General features: G+C 41.3%; 1 protein-coding gene across 1 annotated transcript in view; it reads left to right on the forward strand.

Moving 5' to 3' along the window:
- Positions 1-24,627, forward strand: part of LOC139747342 (spondin-1-like) — a 384,149-nt gene that overhangs the window by 306,176 nt on the left and 53,346 nt on the right. Inside the window, exons 5-9 of the mRNA XM_071659540.1 lie at positions 20,836-21,074; positions 21,352-21,475; positions 22,046-22,176; positions 22,729-22,897; positions 23,798-23,857. Of these exons, the coding sequence (XP_071515641.1) occupies positions 21,454-21,475; positions 22,046-22,176; positions 22,729-22,897; positions 23,798-23,857 (382 nt within the window). The 5' untranslated portion in view covers positions 20,836-21,074; positions 21,352-21,453. The remainder of the gene's footprint in view (positions 1-20,835; positions 21,075-21,351; positions 21,476-22,045; positions 22,177-22,728; positions 22,898-23,797; positions 23,858-24,627) is intronic.

Raw genomic sequence — 24,627 nt, forward strand, 5'->3', positions numbered from 1 at the left:
AAACAGCCTCTGATTGGTTAACGCAGAGCTACTGCCGATATGTAGGTATCAAACAGCCTCTGATTGGTTAACGCAGAGCCACTGCCGATATGAAGGTATCAAACAGCCTCTGATTGGTTAACGCAGAGCCACTGCCGATATGAAGGTATCAAACAGCCTCTGATTGGTTAACGCAGAGCTACTGCCGATATGTAGGTATCAAACAGCCTCTGATTGGTTAACGCAGAGCCACTGCCGATATGAAGGTATCAAACAGCCATCTGATTGGTTAACGCAGAGCTACTGCCGATATGTAGGTATCAAACAGCCTCTGATTGGTTAACGCAGAGCTACTGCCGATATGTAGGTATCAAACAGCCTCTGATTGGTTAACGCAGAGCTACTGCCGATATGTAGGTATCAAACAGCCTCTGATTGGTTAACGCAGAGCCACTGCCGATATGAAGGTATCAAACAGCCTCTGATTGGTTAACGCAGAGCTACTGCCGATATGTAGGTATCAAACAGCCTCTGATTGGTTAACGCAGAGCTACTGCCGATATGTAGGTATCAAACAGCCTCTGATTGGTTAACGCAGAGCTACTGCCGATATGTAGGTATCAAACAGCCTCTGATTGGTTAACGCAGAGCCACTGCCGATATGAAGGTATCAAACAGCCTCTGATTGGTTAACACAGAGCCACTGCCGATATGAAGGTATCAAACAGCCTCTGATTGGTTAACGCAGAGCCACTGCCGATATGAAGGTATCAAACAGCCTCTGATTGGTTAACGCAGAGCTACTGCCGATATGTAGGTATCAAACAGCCTCTGATTGGTTAACGCAGAGCCACTGCCGATATGAAGGTATCAAACAGCCTCTGATTGGTTAACGCAGAGCTACTGCCGATATGTAGGTATCAAACAGCCTCTGATTGGTTAACGCAGAGCTACTGCCGATATGTAGGTATCAAACAGCCTCTGATTGGTTAACGCAGAGCTACTGCCGATATGTAGGTATCAAACAGCCTCTGATTGGTTAACGCAGAGCCACTGCCGATATGAAGGTATCAAACAGCCTCTGATTGGTTAACGCAGAGCCACTGCCGATATGAAGGTATCAAACAGCCTCTGATTGGTTAACGCAGAGCCACTGCCGATATGTAGGTATCAAACAGCCTCTGATTGGTTAACGCAGAGCTACTGCCGATATGTAGGTATCAAACAGCCTCTGATTGGTTAACGCAGAGCCACTGCCGATATGTAGGTATCAAACAGCCTCTGATTGGTTAACACAGAGCCACTGCCGATATGAAGGTATCAAACAGCCTCTGATTGGTTAACACAGAGCCACTGCCGATATGAAGGTATCAAACAGCCTCTGATTGGTTAACGCAGAGCCACTGCCGATATGAAGGTATCAAACAGCCTCTGATTGGTTAACGCAGAGCTACTGCCGATATGTAGGTATCAAACAGCCTCTGATTGGTTAACACAGAGCCACTGCCGATATGTAGGTATCAAACAGCCATCTGATTGGTTAACGCAGAGCCACTGCCGATATGAAGGTATCAAACAGCCTCTGATTGGTTAACGCAGAGCCACTGCCGATATGAAGGTATCAAACAGCCTCTGATTGGTTAACGCAGAGCCACTGCCGATATGAAGGTATCAAACAGCCTCTGATTGGTTAACGCAGAGCCACTGCCGATATGTAGGTATCAAACAGCCTCTGATTGGTTAACACAGAGCCACTGCCGATATGAAGGTATCAAACAGCCTCTGATTGGTTAACGCAGAGCCACTGCCGATATGAAGGTATCAAACAGCCAACTGATTGGTTAACACAGAGCCACTGCCGATATGTAGGTATCAAACAGCCTCTGATTGGTTAACGCAGAGCCACTGCCGATATGAAGGTATCAAACAGCCATCTGATTGGTTAACGCAGAGCCACTGCCGATATGAAGGTATCAAACAGCCTCTGATTGGTTAACGCAGAGCCACTGCCGATATGAAGGTATCAAACAGCCTCTGATTGGTTAACGCAGAGCCACTGCCGATATGAAGGTATCAAACAGCCTCTGATTGGTTAACGCAGAGCCACTGCCGATATGAAGGTATCAAACAGCCTCTGATTGGTTAACGCAGAGCCACTGCCGATATGAAGGTATCAAACAGCCTCTGATTGGTTAACGCAGAGCCACTGCCGATATGAAGGTATCAAACAGCCTCTGATTGGTTAACGCAGAGCCACTGCCGATATGAAGGTATCAAACAGCCTCTGATTGGTTAACGCAGAGCCACTGCCGATATGAAGGTATCAAACAGCCTCTGATTGGTTAACGCAGAGCTACTGCCGATATGTAGGTATCAAACAGCCTCTGATTGGTTAACGCAGAGCCACTGCCGATATGAAGGTATCAAACAGCCTCTGATTGGTTAACGCAGAGCCACTGCCGATATGTAGGTATCAAACAGCATCCGATTGGTTAACGCAGAGCTACTGCCGATATGTAGGTATCAAACAGCCTCTGATTGGTTAACGCAGAGCTACTGCCGATATGTAGGTATCAAACAGCCTCTGATTGGTTAACGCAGAGCCACTGCCGATATGAAGGTATCAAACAGCCATCTGATTGGTTAACGCAGAGCTACTGCCGATATGTAGGTATCAAACAGCCTCTGATTGGTTAACGCAGAGCCACTGCCGATATGTAGGTATCAAACAGCCTCTGATTGGTTAACGCAGAGCTACTGCCGATATGTAGGTATCAAACAGCCTCTGATTGGTTAACGCAGAGCCACTGCCGATATGTAGGTATCAAACAGCCTCTGATTGGTTAACACAGAGCCACTGCCGATATGTAGGTATCAAACAGCCTCTGATTGGTTAACGCAGAGCTACTGCCGATATGTAGGTATCAAACAGCCTCTGATTGGTTAACGCAGAGCCACTGCCGATATGTAGGTATCAAACAGCCTCTGATTGGTTAACGCAGAGCCACTGCCGATATGAAGGTATCAAACAGCCTCTGATTGGTTAACGCAGAGCCACTGCCGATATGAAGGTATCAAACAGCCTCTGATTGGTTAACGCAGAGCTACTGCCGATATGTAGGTATCAAACAGCCTCTGATTGGTTAACGCAGAGCCACTGCCGATATGAAGGTATCAAACAGCCTCTGATTGGTTAACGCAGAGCTACTGCCGATATGTAGGTATCAAACAGCCTCTGATTGGTTAACGCAGAGCCACTGCCGATATGAAGGTATCAAACAGCCTCTGATTGGTTAACGCAGAGCTACTGCCGATATGTAGGTATCAAACAGCCATCTGATTGGTTAACGCAGAGCCACTGCCGATATGAAGGTATCAAACAGCCTCTGATTGGTTAACACAGAGCCACTGCCGATATGAAGGTATCAAACAGCCTCTGATTGGTTAACACAGAGCCACTGCCGATATGAAGGTATCAAACAGCCTCTGATTGGTTAACGCAGAGCTACTGCCGATATGTAGGTATCAAACAGCCTCTGATTGGTTAACACAGAGCCACTGCCGATATGAAGGTATCAAACAGCCTCTGATTGGTTAACGCAGAGCCACTGCCGATATGAAGGTATCAAACAGCCTCTGATTGGTTAACGCAGAGCTACTGCCGATATGTAGGTATCAAACAGCCTCTGATTGGTTAACACAGAGCCACTGCCGATATGAAGGTATCAAACAGCCTCTGATTGGTTAACGCAGAGCCACTGCCGATATGAAGGTATCAAACAGCCTCTGATTGGTTAACGCAGAGCTACTGCCGATATGTAGGTATCAAACAGCCATCTGATTGGTTAACGCAGAGCTACTGCCGATATGTAGGTATCAAACAGCCTCTGATTGGTTAACGCAGAGCCACTGCCGATATGTAGGTATCAAACAGCATCCGATTGGTTAACGCAGAGCTACTGCCGATATGTAGGTATCAAACAGCCTCTGATTGGTTAACGCAGAGCCACTGCCGATATGAAGGTATCAAACAGCCTCTGATTGGTTAACGCAGAGCTACTGCCGATATGTAGGTATCAAACAGCCTCTGATTGGTTAACGCAGAGCTACTGCCGATATGTAGGTATCAAACAGCCTCTGATTGGTTAACGCAGAGCTACTGCCGATATGTAGGTATCAAACAGCCATCTGATTGGTTAACGCAGAGCTACTGCCGATATGTAGGTATCAAACAGCCTCTGATTGGTTAACGCAGAGCTACTGCCGATATGTAGGTATCAAACAGCCTCTGATTGGTTAACGCAGAGCCACTGCCGATATGTAGGTATCAAACAGCCTCTGATTGGTTAACGCAGAGCTACTGCCGATATGTAGGTATCAAACAGCCATCTGATTGGTTAACGCAGAGCCACTGCCGATATGAAGGTATCAAACAGCCTCTGATTGGTTAACGCAGAGCTACTGCCGATATGTAGGTATCAAACAGCCTCTGATTGGTTAACGCAGAGCTCCAAGTATGAGGTTTGCCGTTGATGGAGCCAAGTATGAGGTGAGTGTTTCGCTGTTGTGTTGCGTTGATGCCCCAGCTCCAAAGTATGAGGCTTGCTTCCGCGAAGCCAAGTATGAGGTGAGTGTTGCTTTCCTTTGTTGACTTGTAACATCTCCGAGTACGAGTTTGTGTTGCTTGTGTTACGGAACGTAAACGCTGTGCAGTTATGCGCCGCTGCACAAGAATTGCTGTTATGAGACAGTTCTTCACTGAGGTGGAGAAATGGAAAACTTGGTCAAGACGTTGAATATACAGTGTTTCTAGTTTTCGCCAGTGTTGCCTGGTGCTGTGGCAAGCTTGGGTGTCTATGAAAGACTTGTTTATTCGCTCAGCTACTGGGTAAAGATTTTCACAACATGGAAAAACATATTGATCATCCCAGTTAAGATATAAATAACTTTGTGTTGGAAAGTTACTTCATCAGTTTGGAATATGATATGATTCACTTTCTGATGTGTCCTTGAATTGTCTTGAAGATCGTCAGATTGTGTTACAGATCTGTTTTGCTTGAGGGGAGGAATAGGTATATTTTTCATTCATATTTTGCGTTATTTTAAAGCACATATTGGTCTCAGGGGGATCGTAAAGAGTTTAGTTGAACTCATATCCAATATCTGAGATGTTCGATGGTTCTATCTGGGGAGGCTGTTAAGAGACCTCCGATTGGTCTTTTGCGTTGCAAGAGGAAAGGTTATGTTGCAGCGAACCGACCAAACACCTGTGTGTTGCAGACACGAGGTGAAGAGCGACGACTGTGGTAGTGTTGGGGGAGAAGTGGAACTGGGGTACGGCGCGGTGCAATGGTGAGAGGGTGAGGGAATTGTGTGTGTGTGTGTGTGTGTGAGAGAGAGAGAGAGAGAGAGAGAGAGAGAGAGAGAGAGAGAGAGAGAGAGAGAGAGAGAGAGAGAGAGAGAGAGATAATAGGGATCTAGAAATATATGCATATAAAGACTAGGAGAATAAGAATTTGAGAAAGACATAAACAGAAAGGGAAAGTAAATAGATAAACTTGAAAAGGAGTTATGGAAGAAGCATAGAGAAAGCAGTTGTACATGTATCTCTTCCTTTACAATAAGAGATTTATATTTTTTCTGAATGAATAAAACAATCTTTTTCAGTGTCAGAGAGAGAGAGAGAGAGAGAGATAGTCGTTACTGGTATTTTTAAAACTGTACTGAAGACCTGAATTGCTCTTCCGGCACGGCTTCTGAATGTAAAACAAGACGTAATTTGAAGAGGAAAGCGATTTTTTCCTTGGATAACTGTTTATAAGAAGAAAGATCACTATGTCTTAAAAGGACCTCGGTACGACCTTACGATGGCTGTGACGTGCCCACGGGTCGTACCTTCGTGCTCAAGGGGTCGCACTCAAGGAACTGAGACATCATCAGACATCACGGTGGAATAAGCCCTTGACCCGTTTTCTGCGAGTTTATATAAAAAAAAAAGAAGACAAGTTTTTTCTCGAAGACTTGACCTGATATCTCTAGGGAACTCATCTTCATTAGTCATTTTTCGTACCCGTGACTTTATAAGATTTTGCGCTGCATGTTATAAACTACGAGCAGTCGGATTAGATCCGACGCTCAGAATGAAGAACATTTTTCAAGTCATTGCCCAAGATTGGAAGCAAATGAAATACTACCATGAATTTTGATTTTTCTTTTTCTTTTTTTTTTTCTCTTGCATCCGGGTGAGATGATGGAATGTATCAAGGTATTGAAGAGTTTAGATATTGGCATATTTGCCGTTAATCACAATTCTTACATCCGTTCGAACTTAGAGAGTTTGTTATGAGCTTGTCTAGTTCTTAGATTTAGTCATCTGAACGCACGTAGATAACGCAGACTTTCCTATATATAATGTGGATATAACACAACAAATAATAATACTTACAACTCATGTTTGTATGATCAACAAATATCAGAAGTTTTGTATATTAAAAGTTCAGTACGTGATTGATACATATAATACACGATTGTTCAATGTTTGTGAACGCTGAAAGTTTTGTCCATGAAAATCTTGAAAGTTTTTAACTTAAAATTATATACATAGTAATACATAAAGTTTTAACTTAAAATTATATACATAGTAATAAAGTTTTTAACTTAAAATTATATACATAGTATTACATAAAATTTTAACTTAAAATTATATACATAGTAATAAAGTTTTTAACTTAAAATTATATACATAGTAATAAGTAAAGTTTTAACTAAAAATTATATACGTTGTAATACTTAAGGTTTTTAACTTAAAATTATATACATAGTTAACTTAAAATTATATACCAAATACTTAAATTTCCCGTTTGTTTCATAAAAAAGATTAAGAATACTGATAAACATTTCTGTACATTGTAAGATGTGAACTCTTAACAACACAGTATAGAGATTAAACCTTCTCCTCCTGAGCAAGCACTGACCACCTGTTTAAGAGATAAACACATTAAACCCAGAAGGAGGGAGTAAAACTGGCTTTATCACCCATTAGGGCCACGATTATTGTGCAGACCGTGAACCAACTGGAGACGAATGTTAGGTGTTTATGGCTCGTAAAGACGATACTCGAGCCTCAGACGATACTCTTTCCCAGGACTATATATATATATATATATATATATATATATATATATATATATATATATATATATAGAGAGAGAGAGAGAGAGAGAGAGAGAGAGAGAGAGAGAGAGAGAGAGAGAGAGAGAGAGTCCGTTAGTCTGTAGAAGGGGGCACTCGTTTAATTCAGAAAGCGCTACTTTTAGATTGAGTTTTCAGTAACTTTAAAATCAAATTAGATTCATTTGAAAAAAAAAAGATCGTTGTCTGTGTGATGTTTTCTGTAAAGAATTAGATTATGGAGAATATATTTTCAGCGTGGAGTTGTGATAATGATTTTTTTTTTATTTTCATTTGTGCATGGGTAAAGCCGGCAATAATGGTGCTTTATTTATTAAGCCGCTAAAACCTCAGGACCCTTGTTTTGGAAATTCAAAAAAAAAAAAAAGTTTATTTTCGAATTGGTTTCACAGAACCAATACAAATGATTGACATCTCTGTTTATTTTGCGTCGCAGTTTTAAAAAAATGTTCATGTCTGACATGAAGACGTGTGCTTGTTAACTGTACCGTGTAAGTAAATGTGTTGGTTGGTTGGCTGTTTGGGGTATAGGCCAATTACCTGCCAGGAGGGTTGTTAAGGCCGGCAACGTCAAGTTATATAACCATCAACCGAAAAATATTTTAACCCATTGTGTATGAACGATAGATCGAAGACCACATTCACTGTCGTATGTTATGTATTTTACTCTGTGTGTGTGTGTGTGTGTGTGTGTGTGTGTGTGTGTAAAGACTCGCAAGGATTATGCTTGTCACGAACTGTTGCCAGTGACAGCCCGTTTTCGCGTGTGCCATTACTGGCAATACTGAACCAATACGCAAACAGTTCTTGTTTTCGGTGTCATTCGGTAGAAAGCGAGCCATCCTCTCTCTCTCTCTCTCTCTCTCTCTCTCTCTCTCTCTCTCTCTATATATATATATATATATATATATATATATATATATATATATATATATATATATATATATATATATATATATATATATGTAAAGGAACAGAGAAGGGGGCTAGGTGAGGACATTCTCTCAAAGGTCCAGTCCTCTGTTCTTAACGCTACCTCGCTAACTCGGGAAATGGCGAATAGTATGAAAATATATATATATATATATATATATATATATATATATATATATATATATATATATATATATATATAAGACAGCGGGAGGGGAGCGGGGGGCTGGAAATCCTCCCCTCTCGTTTTTTTTTGTTTTTTTTTTTTAATTTTTCCAAAAGAAGGAACAGAGAATTGGGCCAGGTGAGGGTATTCCCTCAAAGGCCCAGTCCTCTGTTCTTAACGCTACCTCGCTAATGCGGGAAATGGCGAATAGTTTGAAAGAAAGAAGAAAGATATATAAGACAGTATATAAGCAATATATCACGGCTCGTCGCGAGGTGAGGTGTGGGTGGTGTTGACACAAGGTCATATACATGTCGTGTGTGTGTTTGGGGAAGTTTGGCAAACACGGTCACAATAGTTGGACTGTGTGGGCTGTGAGCGACCTGGAAGAACACAAGATATGGAAGATTCTTAAAACATTTTGAAATCGTTTTCTTTATCGCTAGAAATAAGCGACAGTAGTTTCAGTATATTACCTTAAAACCATTTTCTTTATTGGTATGAATACGGTACACTCAAAACATTTTCTTTATTGGTCTAAATACGGTACACTGATATAAATAAAGGTCGTTGAAATCTTTTCTTTTTTTTAATGTTATAAAAAGATAGCTTGTTGGAGAATTAACGTTGGCTTCACTAACACGTAAAAACAAGTGGCAGGAGGAGGAAAAGAAAACGACCCAAGCGGGGGCACTAAACACCAGAAGAACAGTAAAGGCCATAATGAGACTATAATGGCAGGAGGCGTATAAGATCAGCGCCGGGAATGGCCATTGGGACATTAAGACACGCAACGCTGCGTTTTTCTTTTCTTATGATGACACCCCCCCTCCCCCCCCCCCCTCCCCGGCCCGGGTCGCCCTCGTGGATTTTATGTAATAATGTCAACAAAACTAAGAATATTTCTCCAGAATTGGAATACTAAATTCGTATTATAAAAAAATGCTATATTGTAGTATGACACTTGAAAATGTTTTGGTATATAGTGGTTCTTATATATATATATATATATATATATATATATATATATATATATATATATATATATATATATATATATATATATATATATATGCCTGTGTTCATTTCGCTTCTATGAATATTTCTGGGTTGAAGAATCTTCAAGTTCGAAGTGCTGGTTTGGCCTTTACTGGCAGACCCCCCCCACTCTCTCTCTCTCTCTCTCTCTCTACCATTGGCCTGATGTCTCTCGCTTGTTTAAGCTAATTGGCAGCTTATTGATATATGAGTTACACCTGAAGATTTTAAGATGACGCTTCGTTAAGCGACCAGAAAGACATCAGAGGAATCATTTATAACGGAATACCACTTAAATGATCCTAGACCCAGTTAGACGTAGTATTACTGTTAATATAGTTATAGTCGTAAAGATGAAATTAGCTTCAGGGAGGTCGGTGAAGACTGTCAGTTTCTTTTGAATTAAGGGTCGACAAATACATCATTGCTGATACCTCTTCATAGACCATCAGGTCTTATGTTATCTGTCCTTCCCATGTACTGTCCTCCAGCAGATAACCTGGTCATAGACCATCAGGTCTTGTGTTATCTGTCCTTCCCATGCACTGTCCTTCAGCAGATAACCTGGTCATAGACCATCAGGTCTTGTGTTATCTGTCCTTCCCATGCACTGTCCTCCAGCAGATAACCTGGTCATAGACCATCAGGTCTTGTGTTATCTGTCCTTCCCATGTACTGTCCTCCAGCAGATAACCTGGTCATAGACCATCAGGTCTTGTGTTATCTGTCCTTCCCATGCACTGTCCTCCAGCAGATAACCTGGTCATAGACCATCAGGTCTTGTGTTATCTGTCCTTCCCATGTACTGTCCTCCAGCAGATAACCTGGTCATAGACCATCAGGTCTTGTGTTATCTGTCCTTCCCATGCACTGTCCTCCAGCAGATAACCTGGTCATAGACCGTTAGGTCTACTATTATCTGGCCTTTTCAGATACTCTCTCATCCCTTAACCAAACAGACCATCATATCACCGACTTAATTCAGCAAGACCTTAATCCTTATCTCACCACTGCCCTAATCCCACCAGACCTCTCTGGTCCCATTCATGCCCTTGCCAAGCCAGGAATGAGGCCCTAGGTCTTGGAGTGTCCACGGTAGCAATAAATCTTTGAGGGGCAACGTCAGGTTTTGGAGTGTTTGCAGGAGGGTGTGTGAGAGAGAGGTAGGGAGAGAGAGATTCAATTAAATGATGCAATTCACAGAGAGATGATTGGATTTGGAACGTGGACAGCTTGATACTAGATGTGTGTGTGTGTGTGTGTGTGTGTGTGTGTGTGTGTGTGTGTTAGAGGGAAAGGTGAAGTTTGTGAAAGCTCTCTCTCTCTCTCTCTCTCTCTCTCTCTCTCTCTCTCTCTCTCTCTCTCTCTCTCTCTCTCTCTCTCTCACTCACTCACTCATTCTGTGCAGATACACTTACTAACATGCATTTATGGAATTACTGATGTATCCGAGAATATAATGCTTTTTTATTCTATTTTCCCCCCTTTCTGTTTAGTAGTAGTTTTGTATCCCCCGTTTGTGTGTTTAGATTATCTATAATTCCCGGATGAATGATTAGATATAAAGATCTCAGTACATTCATTAAGTCTTTATATGTACCAAATTTTTATATGTAGGAGGAATTTATTCACCGAGTGTAAGTTTAAGGGGGGGGGGGGGGAGGGATGGACATGTTGGAAATGAAAGGCCAGCAATAGATGTGTAATATGAAGAGAGTTAATCTTGTAAGGAATGACAGAGTGAGGCTTGGTAGTGAGCTCATGATTGAGAGAGAGAGATGACCCAGAGTTCCCAAAATGTTCCGGGCAGATGGAGAGGATGAGTGAAGAAAGACTGAACTCAGAGGATCCGTGTGTCAGGAATGGAGGGAGGAAGTGGGAGGGAGAGACCTAGAGGGAGATGGAAAGATGAAGTTAGGGAAGTTGTAGGAAGTTCAGGGAAGATGAGGAGTACATGGGATGGAGGGAGGGACGTGGGGGCGACGTGCAGATGAACATGCACTTTCACAGAACACATAATGCCCTCCAACAGCAAAGGGTTCGATCCCAGTACCATTGGTGTGGGAGCTGCGTACACCAACCAACCACTCGGCTGGTGTTGCTGCTATGGGCAGCGTAGCCGAGTTTGGTTAGCGCAACCACCCGCCTCACAAATTGTACTGGGATCGAGTCCTTCCCGGTAACAAAACGCTCCCATAGTCCAAACAGTTGAAATTACTTTCACTCTATATATAATCAGGTCAGCGAAACATATTTCTTTGCTAAAGTATACATTTTACATTTATACATTAGGAGAGCGTAGCTTCACCATCCGCCGAGTGAAAGCGTATATCCCAGTTTTCACATGAAAGAAATCCCATTGCACAGTGTCTCAAGTGTATTGTCTCCTTCTCACACACCGAGGGAAGAGATACATCTCTATCTCTCCCAAAGGCACGGGCATGATAGACTCATAAATAAAACTTTATGGCTTGTCAGGACACTTCGAGGAGACCTATTTTTTAGTTTTTTTTTTTGGTTTAGGTCAGGATCAAATCGTAGGAGTGAAATCCCTTTTTCCATTTAGAGAGAGAGAGAGAGAGAGAGAGAGAGAGAGAGAGAGTAAGCTGGGAGCAGGTTTTCTGTGATTACATCGATGTGAAAACAACAGCACATTTAGAGTTCTGTAACGCAGTCTTTTCGTTTTTGTATAACCTGATGATGCTTCTGTGAAGGCAAAAGCTTGGTTGAAGTAGTATGGATGAATTTGAGCAACTGGTGTTTGAGCACCTACCTGATGTTAGAATGATATTGAGAAAATGATAGAACATAAGAAAAATGATTATTAACTCTAGATATGCTGTCGTATTCAATTATATATATATATATATATATATATATATATATATATATATATATATATATATATATATATATATATATATTCCTATGAGTCCACGGGGAAAATATATAAATATGTAAATATATAAATAAGAGGCATGACCGGTGAATGTGTAATGAAAGCAGGAAAACATCCCTTGAATAGTTAATCGTGATCATCGAACTGATTTATGTTTGGTAAATAAAAATAATGAATGTAAACGTAACAAGAGCCAGAAAACACCTTCTGAATATTTAACCTCAATTACTTGACTTTGATTTATGTTCGGTAAATAAAAATGTGGCTAATGCAAGCATAGCCACAGAGAGAGAGAGAGAGAGAGAGAGAGAGAGAGAGAGAGAGAGAGAGAGAGAGAGAGAGAGAGAGAGAGAAGAAAAAAATCCTCTTAAATATTTAAGTTGGTGACGGGAGGCTGGTTCTCCTGCTATGCAGTCCAGTAATTAAAACTTTTGTTCGTGTTCTTACTCATGTGGTGGCTCATTTACCTTGTATTTTTTTTTCTTTTCCCCCCTCATTAATTACCATAAACAGTTCAGTAAAGTTTACGGAACATTTACCGTTTTAATAAACTGTTGCTTTAGCTGAAGGGAATAGTTTCAGGTTGTTAGATAAAAAGAAGATTACATTCAAATATATGAATGGCTTAGACACACAAGTGCGCGAGTTAATTGTTTAAATTACATAAGTTTGCCATATTTGAAGTAGATAGATAGACCATCGTTTTCCTTCCCTTCTCTTTCCTCTTCAAATTTATGATGGTCCAGTTCTTCATTTTACCTACTTACCAATTTATTCCTTAGTCATAAATCTATCCACTGAACGACAATGTTGCTTATGCATAGCGAGACTGTACGTGCTCTTTAGAATTATATTCGAGACGCCAGCAGAAAGCGAGCGGGAAATTTTCAGGTCGACGTAAAAGCGATCAATCAGTCGCACTACATATTATACGCCACATACATAGTGTTATGTGGATTTAGAATTACATTTAGTCTCTAAAGTTGTTAGTGAATTTTAAGCTAGTGGTTGTAGCTTAGCGTTGTTGAAGGGCTTATATGACCCCGGGTAGTTGGTGGGCCTCAAGCCCAAACAACCAATCACAAAACAGATAAGAAAACCCCCGGTTGTTAGGGAAGGAACAAGCTCAGTAGTGCCTGGTTAGAAGCAAGGAGAGGAGTAAATGCTAACACAAATATGGTATTTGTTTGATGATTGAATCTTGAGAATTCAAGTGTGTTTGTGTTTGCTTGATTCGTGAACAGAAAGATGACTCTAGAGGGAAAAAAATTGTGTAAAAAATTTTGATTTAAAAAAAGTACACAAGTCATTAATATAAATGTCCTGTAAATGATATGACATTCATTGAGTATATATATATATATATATATATATATATATATATATATATATATATATATATATATATATATATATATATATCAAACCGTACCTGAAAGTGGATGGAATAATGGAGGAAAAGTAGTATAGCGTCATCGCAGACTGTTCGCTCCAAAGGAGTCAGTCATTTCCCTGCTCCTTTGTGGAGCGCAGCCTCTGAGCTGCAGGATCCCTTTGAAATAGGTCACAGAATTATTTGGAAATCCTTTCCCTCCAGCTTTTTGCTTTTCCAAAATATAAGGAAGAAAGAAGGGGGTCAAGTGAGAGGATTTTTCCCTCTTAGGCTCAGTCCTCTGTTCTTAACGCTACCTCGCTAACGCGGTAAATGGCGAATATATATATATATATATATATATATATATATATATATATATATATATATATATATATATATATATATATATATATGTATGTATGTATGTATGTATGTATGTATAAAGAGAGCAATTCGCCTGATGTTGATAAGATGAAATCACAAAGAAACGAGCACAAAATTTTGGTGTGATATCATGGGTTTATTTTCTACCCCAGTACCATTGTCAAAAGACGTCCCTCGTGCGTCGTCTTGTACGGGAAATTGCCTGGGAACTGAGACACAAAACTGAGAGAGAGAGAGAGAGAGAGAGAGAGAGAGAGAGAGAGAGAGAGAGAGAGAGAGAGAGAGAGAGAGAGAGAGAGAGAGAGCTCTCCCAACACAGGATTCAGGAAATACATATTCTATGTTCCCTCTCGCAGCATCATTCGTGGATCACACTAAAAGTCTATATTTCTCCATCAAGTTTGAGAAGATGAATTAGTAAAAGGCCAAAAGAAAAAAAAAAAAGAAAATACATGGCATTGGTGATTTATGGGTCGTGTTCTGATGTCTGGTCATTTCGCGAACATGTGCCGAGTGTTGGTAATGTTTTCAGTTAAATATGTACATTTATATACCTATGCTGTCTGGCTGGCTGGTCCAGCGGGACACGACCAGCAGCTACCTTCATGGCGCGCCGAAGCCCTGCGCATGACACATGGTGTTGCTTCTTCCAAGCGATAGTGAATATGTGAATATATTCTTAATGTGAATTTTTAATGTTGATATTTTATATAAGATTTCATATATTTTTGTTTTATTATCAGTTCACATCTTAGATTTTCAAGTATTAATAACCTTTACATATAAATATGCCAATTTTTAATTTTTATATGATTTTTATATCAATTTTTAGTGTAAATTTTCATTGTTAATTTTTGACAGAAACAATAAGTTCATCTCTTTAATAATGTTCTAAACGTAAGATTTATTCTGGCTGAAAGTATTTCATGGAGTTAAACTGTGATTTTGAATGTAATGTTGTACACAAAATGCAGGAGAAACAAGCTAATGAAACGCGACCAAAAAAAAAGAAAAAACTCTGGGTCTCGTGTTTCTGTCTCTTTTTATTTCCCTTCCTTGTCTCCCAGTCGCTTTCGTTAAGCACGGCCAGCGTTCACTGTGTCTCAGTAGTTCAATAATCACCACGACGCAGGTCGGCCAGAGGGCGAAGGTCATGCGTTGCAAAGAGATTTGAAGATTTTTATTTTTCATTAGACATTCAGAGGAAGTATGATATTTGAGCGGCAGGCGTGAGGCATAGATAGATAGATAGACAGATGAGAGAGAGAGAGAGAGAGAGAGAGAGAGAGAGAGAGAGAGAGAGAGAGAGAGAGAGAGAGAGAGAGAGAGGCAGGGAGGGAGGGAGGAGGGTTAACTCAAGTAAAGTAAACAGTCCGGGTTCCTTTATACTAATACCAACAAAACTCGTGTAAGGATCTTTTACAGTTGCCTCCCAAATAGCAGTTAATTTACGCACTGTGTGCGTGCCGGGGACTTTTACGGCATGTGTTGACACGATGTAAAAGTTGGAATATATTTTCCAGCATGTGTGTACAGCCCCTGGTGTGTTCCTGGCCTCTCTCTCTCTCTCTCTCTCTCTCTCTCTCTCTCTCTCTCTCTCTCTCTCTCTCTCTCTCTCTCTCTCTCTCTCTCTCTCACACACACACACACACACACACACATACATATACAGAAGTACCTGTGTGTGTGTATTTGTGTGTGTGTGTGTGTGTGTGTGTGTGTGTGTGTGTGTGTGTGTCTATCACTTTCATGTAACACGCATCATGCTGCTCAATCTCTCGTATCGCACCTTTTTAAAGCGTCGCGCGGAACCTCCGTGTAGCCAGGCTCGCTTAACAAAAGACAAAACATGGGAAAACTTTGAAGTTGTGAACCATTAAACTCTTGCAAACATTCCCCAGCTGCCAGATGTTGTTTAATATGTCTTTTAAGATGAAGTTTTGACACTACTTTCCATGCTTGGGGTTATTGCATATAAAACTATGTTGCAAACGCTTTTCTTATATTTTTTTTTCCTCCGCGCTGTGAATTCTTGAAGCTCCGACATTTAGCAAGCTAGCCGGCAAATTTCATCTCATCGTATGTCTTTAGATGCAGGGCATGTCTGCCTCGTGAGTCAGTCGTGCAGTTTTAAAAAGACATTGTAATAGTTTCTCCTTGTAAACAGCGGAGGGGAAAAATATATATATATACAGCTCTGCTCTGAACGCGCGTCAGTCGCCTGGTTCATTTTTGATCACGCGTGATTTTTGAAAGAAAACTGCTAGAGAAAAATGAAAAGATAAAAAAGAGTCTTTCCCTTCAATTTAGTCTTATGCCTGTCCTTAGATATTGAAGGAGATTAGAGAGAGAGAGAGAGAGAGAGAGAGAGAGAGAGAGAGAGAGAGAGAGAGAGAGAGAGAGAGAGAGAGAGAGAGAGAGAGAGTCTCAAATCAGAAATAGAAAACTATTTTTTTTTTTTAAGGGAGGTTGGCATAGATAGTTTTCTTACTTCATGAAGAAGACGAAGGAGATGTTATCATCATATATATTTCTTCTAAGTTTGAAGAGAAACTGAGCTTCTCTTTGCACTTAGGAAAAAGTGGTATGAGAAGATGAGGGAGAAAGATGATACGAGGTGGCGTATAAATTCGGTAAAAAAAATGTGTATATAGTTTTCAGATATGATATAATAATGATGAAACGGATTCTAAATAAATCCTAAGGGAAAATATGAAAATAAACGTCGTCTTTTAAAGGGGTTGACATTTTACGCGTACGCCTCGTTTTCTAGATAATATTACATAATTATCAATGTTGATATACAAACGGCTTGCAACGGTGAGGGGTGCCACTTTATACATGAGAATGTGAAGTCCGAATGTGGAGTTCAGGTAACGGAACAAAGAGATCTTTACACCATTAATGAGTAGATGCAGCATGATATATATAATAGCAAGTAGATGATAGTGTGAAAGTTGATAGACGAATGGAATCCATTTGTGATACCTCCAACACCTCTTAAGGTGCATAGACTAATCTAGACTACCAATAGCAATGTGTGGACAGTGTATATAACTAATAGCACAGTGTGGAGGATAAATAGCACAGAGAAGATTATTAATAGCTCAGAGTAGATTATTAATAGCTCAGAGTAGATTATTAATAGCACAGAGTAGATTATTAATAGCACAGAGTAGATTATTAATAGCACACTGTAGGCTGTTGATCGCTCTGTTAGACTGCTAATAGCACAATGTACACTATAAATATCACAGTCTCCCACTGTAGATTTACTGACACGACTAAATTTTCCTAATAGTTCGTTATAAACTGTTTATCGCATATCGTATCCTAGTCAAAGCCAAGCTGAGCTGTGGCGGATAATGTGAGAGAAAAAAAATCGGGTGATGGTTAATGGGAAAATGTAGGCTTGAGAAACTTCGTTAATGGCTGGGGTATAAAAGTTGGGTGGAATGTGCTTTGTAAAAGATTAGAAGAAAAAAAAAAAGATAGGTTGAGTAATTTTACGGGATAAAGTTAATTCTGATTTTTTTTTAATCCGTAGATTTTTAAGTATTTAAAGTAAAAAATGATGATTGTGAAATATGGTTGCATAACCAGTTTATCTTAGTATGAATGGGTTGAAGAAAATTGAGCGGACCTCGATGGATTTTTTTTGTTTCTCAGAGATTCCCTTGTGAATTATTGCCAAATTTAAAATCAGGTTTTTAGTCAGAATTGAAATATGATGTTCAAGGCTACGTATATGAAGACTATCCAACTCATGTCTGCAGTCTTCTCTTATATATATTGATTTATGTACAGTGGTATAACCTAGGAGGGCCACATGCATAGTGAGAATGTATTGTGCGGTCTTAGAAATAAATTTAATACCTGAAGAAGGTGTTAACTATCTTTCGGTTGTTGGATGTAGCTTACGTTGAGGGCCTTAATGACCCACCCTGGCAGTTAGTTGATAGGCCCACAGCCCAAACAACCTAAACCAACATGGTGTAGTGTGTGGGGTTAGGTTTATCTTGGACGATTGTATGGTGTTGACGACTTTTAATTACTTTGACCGTTGACAAACACGGAAGCACAAATAACCATTCTTGGCTTAGGACAGATGTGCTCCTATGCAAAAGAGAAGTGCGAAAAAAAAAAGAATGCAAATTAAGTATGTAACTTGGAGTATATAGAAGAGCACTGAAAGGCTAAGGGGATTAACGAACTTACAAAAGTCCCACAATTTTTATGAGATGATGGAGAGCTTCAAAACAACGCACGTTGAATACATACAGCGCACACCATTAAAAAATACAGACCATCAGATTTGTGTTAAATTCGTCCACCCAAACATAGTCACTGTGAGGTAAACAAACAAATAGCGAACAACAACAGTCCTTTGCGATGCCGGATTCACACGCTGACACAAACAGCCTGTGTGACGCAACTTTTTTTTTGGGGGTTCTTTTGTTACTGCAACTGGTGGATGACATGCTCCACCAGCTTGTGGATGACATGCTCCAGCAGCTGGTGGATGACATGCTCCACCAGCTTGTGGATGACATGCTCCACCAGCTGGTGGATGACATGCTCCACCAGCTTGTGGATGACATGCTCCGGCAGCTTGTGGATGACATGCTCGGGCAGCTGGTGGATGACATACTCCACCAGCTTGTGGATGACATGCTCCGGCAGCTGGTGGATGACATGCTCCACCAGCTTGTGGATGACATGCTCCGGCAGCTGGTGGATGACATGTTCTGCCAGCTGGTGGATGACATGCTCCACCAGCTTGTGGATGACATGCTCCACCAGCTGGTGGATGACATGCTCCACCAGCTTGTGGATGACATGCTCCGGCAGCTGGTGGATGACATGCTCCACCAGCTTGTGGATGACATGCTCCGGCAGCTGGTGGATGACATGTTCTGCCAGCTGGTGGATTTATGGTTCAAGGAAACTGTTCGTTGTGATATTCGTGTTGGAGTGGGTTATGACATATGGAAATTCGTGTGTATATGTGTGTGTGTGTGTGTGTGTGTGTGTGTGTGTGTGTGTGTGTGTGTGTCTGTGTCTGTGTGTGATGTATTAACGGGTACCATCGTCCGTTGTCTTCCACACACAGGCCATCCCTAACAAGAAGTTATTTACAGAGTTCAAACACTGGGCTGGAGGAGGGGGGGTGGCCCGTAGCGTTATGCTCCCTGGATCAACATTTCTCTCTTTACCGTCACTCTCCCCCAGCACTCGCCTCCTGAACAAGGCACCGAAGGGAACCACCCACCCCGGGGGAGACGAGGGCCGTGTAGGGAAGCGTGTGGGTGTGATACCCGAACCTTCCCGTGAGAGAGAGAGAGAGAGAGAGAGAGAGAGAGAGAGAGAGAGAGAGAGAGAGAGAGAGAGAGAGAGAGAGAGAGAGAGATTCTCGGGTTAGAAGGTTAGTTAGATGAAGAAGTAGTATGCGACAGGTGAACCCAAGGTTAAACAGTTGATTGAGTAAATACTGGAACTGTGAGTCAGAGAGACACAGTATTAGATCAATGATGGAAAAAAAAAAGAAAGAAATGAATTAAATTAGTTACTGATAATTGACTCAACAGAAAATGGGAGTTATGTGTGTATTTTATAAACACCTTTACCTTATATATGGCGCACGACACGCAGTTCCCCCATGTCCTATATTCCCTTTCATGATGATTTTTGTGGTATGGAAGCCAATGTGTATCTCACACATATCACCAGCGCCACCAGTGCCCTCAGCCTGCCAGAACTATTTCCTCAATTACAGTTTAATTCTGACCCCGGAAATAAACCCGGACACAAGAATGTGCCGTGAGAAAATGCTACACATTTTTTTGCAGGATGTTTTTGTTCAAGTCCTCGTGATCATGGGTTTTTTTTTTTCAGTTACGAATTTTATTACTGAGGAAATGAGCCGGGAGTCAACATGATGCTGCTAATTCTAATTACGCGCGCGTATATATATATATATATATATATATATATATATATATATATATATATATATATATATATATATATATATATATTGCAGTAGGTTACATTAAGAGAGAGAGAGAGAGAGAGAGAGAGAGAGAGAGAGAGAGAGAGAGAGAGAGAGAGAGAGAGAGAGAGAGAGAGAGACGAGCTATGAGGTCAGCAGACAAGACCAAAAATTGACGCTCATGAAAATCGGGTCAGTAAGAAAGAAAATGATACGTGGGTTGGGGGGGGGGGGGAGAGCAAAAAAAATTTAGAACAGCAAAACATTAAGAGTAAATCTTGTTCTCCCTCCACATCCTAAGACAAATTTGCATTATTTTTTTTATTTTTGGGCGTTAATGAGATAAAGATTATAAAGAAAACGTGAAATTTAGGAAGAAGGAAAAAGGAAGGGATACGACTTCAACAGAAAGAAAAGAAATAATAGTTAGAGAGGGAGGACGAAGAACAAAGGAAAATGAGAGGAGGAAGGACTGTTGTACCTGGAAAAGAATACAAACTCTAATAGTGTCTTGCTTTGACCTAGATTATTATTATTATTATTATTATTATTATTATTATTATTATTATTATTATTATTATTTGTGGTAGTAGTAACAGTAGTATTATTTGTTTGTGTGTATTTTATAATCTGTTCTTTATTATTACCGTTTTCTTTTCCTTTTGTCGTTATGCAGAAATTTATAATTTTTAAGATTTAATTTCTTAGATTTACAAATCATAAATTTTCTCTTTCAAGATTCATGATCTTATCTTCATATCACATATCATAAATTCTCCCTCAGTTTACATACCATAAATTCTCTCATACATTTTACATACCATAAATTCCCTCGCAGATTTTACATACCATAAATTCTCTCCTAAGATTTATAAAAGTATCCCCTTGTGCTTCCCGTGTCTTCACCCAGGTGACGTTTGAGGGTCTCTGGTCACGACACACACACCCGAAGGACTTCCCCACCAACGAGTGGCTGACGCACTTCTCCGACATCATCGGGGCGTCGCACTCGGCCGACTACCGCGTCTGGGAGTACGGTGGTTACGCCTCGGACGGGCTACGGCAGGTGGCTGAGTGGGGCTCCACCAGGGAACTGGAGAGCGAGCTCAAGAGACAGGTCAGCAGTAGAGCAGATAATGAAACTTGCCACAGGTTCATGTGAGCCTCTAGAGATGCGATTAAAAGGATCTGGGTTTTTATAATCTGTCTTTCGACAGTTTTGTTATGTATTTAATCCTTAGAATGATTGTTTTATTTTTCTTATTTTGAACACTATTCTTTTTTTAACTACTCCAGAGCCCTCCTTACTGTTACTGTCAGTCTTCATTTATACACCACATTGACATCTCGTCGTCCAGGATTTTATATTGACCTCCCTCGCCTGACCTTTCCAGAGTGACCACATCCGTACCATCATCAAGGCCAGAGGACTGTGGTATCCTAGCGTGAACGGCAAGACCTTTGCCGTGTTCCGTGTGGACAACAAACATCACCTCATGTCCCTGGTCTCCATGCTGGGTAAGTGGGAGAGAGAGAGAGAGAAACATAGGGTAAGTAATTATAGTCATTACCAGTTGAACGGATAGTGATTCGTTGTTTATCATTGTCATATCATTTCTGCTACTAAGATGTTTTTAATAGTAAAATAACTTCACTCAGATGTAACGTGATATGTAAGTATGAATTGTTAAAACTTGTGATAGATCCAAGTCAGCAGTAGAGCTCCTTTCTATTTTTTTTTTTTCTTTAAATATGCTTATTTCCGTGGACTAGATTTTCTCGGGTGTAGTAATTCATCACATTTTAAACAACGCTCATCCACCTGAAAAAGCCCAGCAGACTAAAGTTACACAAGGGCCGCCTTGTGCCAGTAATGGCAGCCCGAGGTGAAGTGAAGCAAAATTTAAGCTCAAGTCAACTTGAGCTGGAGTAAAATGGGACTGAAGTAAACACAGGGGAAACACGCAGTGCTGCCCTGGAACACATTTCATAAGCGCCATAACTTCCCCACTGCTGGATTTCGTCTCAGATTGAACCCCCGTCCTCCTGGAAGGTGTTCGGCGCTAACCTCGCCTCTTCCTTGGGCAGGTCCTACGCCGGATTGGATCGTGGGCGTCTCGGCGCTGGAGCTCTGCCTCAAGGACTGCTCCTGGGTCGACCAGAAGGTCCTTAACCTCTACCCATGGGATGCCGGCACAGACTCGGGCATCACTTATGTGGTGAGTGTGTGTGTGTGTGTGTGTGTGTGTGTGTGTGTGTGTGTGTGTGTGTGTGACGAGTGCGTGGGGTGAGTGTATGGTGAATGCTTGGGGCGAGTGCGTGTGGTGAGTGTGTGGTGAATGCGGGGGGGTGAGTGTGTGTGTGTATGGTGAGTGCGTGGGGTGAGTGTGGTGTGGTATGTGTATTTATACATCAGATCTAAACCTCTTCACCGGGGTGGAAATCTCATTCAACCCGTCCATCCATCATGGTGGTAGTCGTCAGATACAATTGTTTCCGACTTTCCCATCACCTTCGGCTCATACCACATCCCTTGTCTTGAGTGGGCATTCTTAACCATTCCACATCCCTTGATCAAGTGAACGATCTATATAACCTCAGTCACTGTCCTAGAGTCCTAATTAATCCACGAGCCAGTTAATGGTCTACCCCAAGTTACTATAACTATCCCCCGTGTGTGTGTGTGTGTGTGTGTGTGTGTGTGTGTGTGACCATCCCTCCCCTCACACCCGTTGATCATGGTCACTACTTTCTGGTCCCGCTCGGTGCAGTCGGCCAACTCGGCGACCATCCCGAGGGAGAAGATCCGACGCATCACCAGCAGTTACCCGAGCGACCCCAAGTCCCCGTTCTACGACCCGACAGGCCAGCCCATGAAACCCCTGGCCCAGCTCACCGTCACCAGGCAACGCGTCTACGAGAAATCCTGTTCTGACACCAGTAAGTACGACTCTAGTGGACGAGAACACTGAAATGAGAGACCGTAAATCTAAAGAGCCTCCCCCCCTTCCCCCTCTCCCCTCCCCATCCCTTAGGCACCAACTGAACCCAAAGAGCCTCCCCCTTCCATCCCTTAGGCACCAACTGAACCCAAAGAGCCTCCCCCTTCCATCCCTTAGGCACCAACTGAACCCAAAGAGCCTCCCCCTTCCATCCCTTAGGCACCAACTGAACCCAAAGAGCCTCCCCCTTCCTTCCCTTAGGCACCAACTGAACCCAAAACAAACTTGTTGATATACGAGGTAACTTGCCTCCGCACCTGTGATACAGCATAGAACTCATGGGTCCCGAGTGATGAACGTGTTTCTCATGGTACTCAAAAACCAGCATCACATGGAATCCCTGTCCATCATTTCTTCTGTAATTTTTTTTTTTTTTATATATCTCTTGGTGGTGTTGTGGTTAGCATTGCTGACTGCTATAATCCATTTGGTCTGGGTTCGATCTCCGGCGCGGGAAGACGGCACACAGTTCACCCAGTTGTCCCTCTTCCCCTCTGGTTGGTTAGGCATGTGGGCATCAACTTTGGGCTGCTGTAGGGCGCCACAGCTGCGACAGGCTAAGCTAACCTGCTCGTAACTCGGGTCCTGAAAACCCAAGGGTGTGTGTGTGTGTGTCTACGTCTGGGAATATGTGGCCCTCAAGAACATGAACCTTCCAGAAGCTGGTACTTTACTATTTTACTTCCAGTGTATTAGCTTCAGTCTACTGTTGATTCCTTAAAGGGACACTCCACTCCCCCCTTCGTGACGCGACCCTCCTGTTTTACCGTTTATTCCTCCTCCCCCGTTTTCCCCCTGCAGCTTCTCCATCATCACCAAGGTCTCCCGTCTCTTGCAGATCTCCTGCGCCAGGACCCACCTACCGTTCTCCAGGCCGAGGACTTTGGAGCGGACAGACGTAAGTTGCCCTTCCTTCCCTCTCTCTCTCTCTCTCTCTCTCTCTCTCTCTCTCGTCTTTTTCCCTTTTTTGCCTCCTTTTCGGGTCTTCGCTCTTTCTTAGAGCTCCTCTTGTTGTTCTTCGTCCTATGTTAGGTACTTTCCTTCTTTGTTTAAAGTTCTTTCATTTATTCTGTCAGTCTCTTTTAGCCTGTAATTCCTCTTTCGTCTATGATTTTTTTTTTCTATTGACTTGATTAAGCTGTAGTTATGATTATGGAAAATTACAGCTATTGAAAATGTATTTAAGCAAACGACATTATAGTGATATCATAGTGAACAATACTGGTAAGAAAAGGGGGAAAATTTATAGAATAAGATGCCCCAAGGCTTCAGATATAGATAAGTCGATATATTTTGTCTGGTTATTCTTTTTATGTGTTATTTACATGCATATTTTACATTAGTTACATGTAGAAAAATGGTGTAGGTTAATATCCCGAGTATATCAGAAAATGCACAGTAATAGAGAAAACTGGATCTTAATATTTTAATGGGTACCTACGTTAGTTATGCGTTTACGAAGCAATACATATTTATCTGAGGTCTAATAATGCTTCTGATTGATTATATAGCCATACATGACCTTTAGAATTATTAGGAAATCAAAGTCGAAGATTATATTATGTCTTGCTTTATCATATGATTGTATAATAATTATCATCGAAAATGGAGGGCTGGGATGTCTGCTTCAAGTTTGCCCAAGGTATAGTTAGCACAAAAGTTTACCAT

The sequence above is a fragment of the Panulirus ornatus genome, chromosome 5 (genome assembly GCF_036320965.1).
Source record: "Panulirus ornatus isolate Po-2019 chromosome 5, ASM3632096v1, whole genome shotgun sequence".
Classification (NCBI taxonomy): domain Eukaryota; kingdom Metazoa; phylum Arthropoda; class Malacostraca; order Decapoda; family Palinuridae; genus Panulirus; species Panulirus ornatus.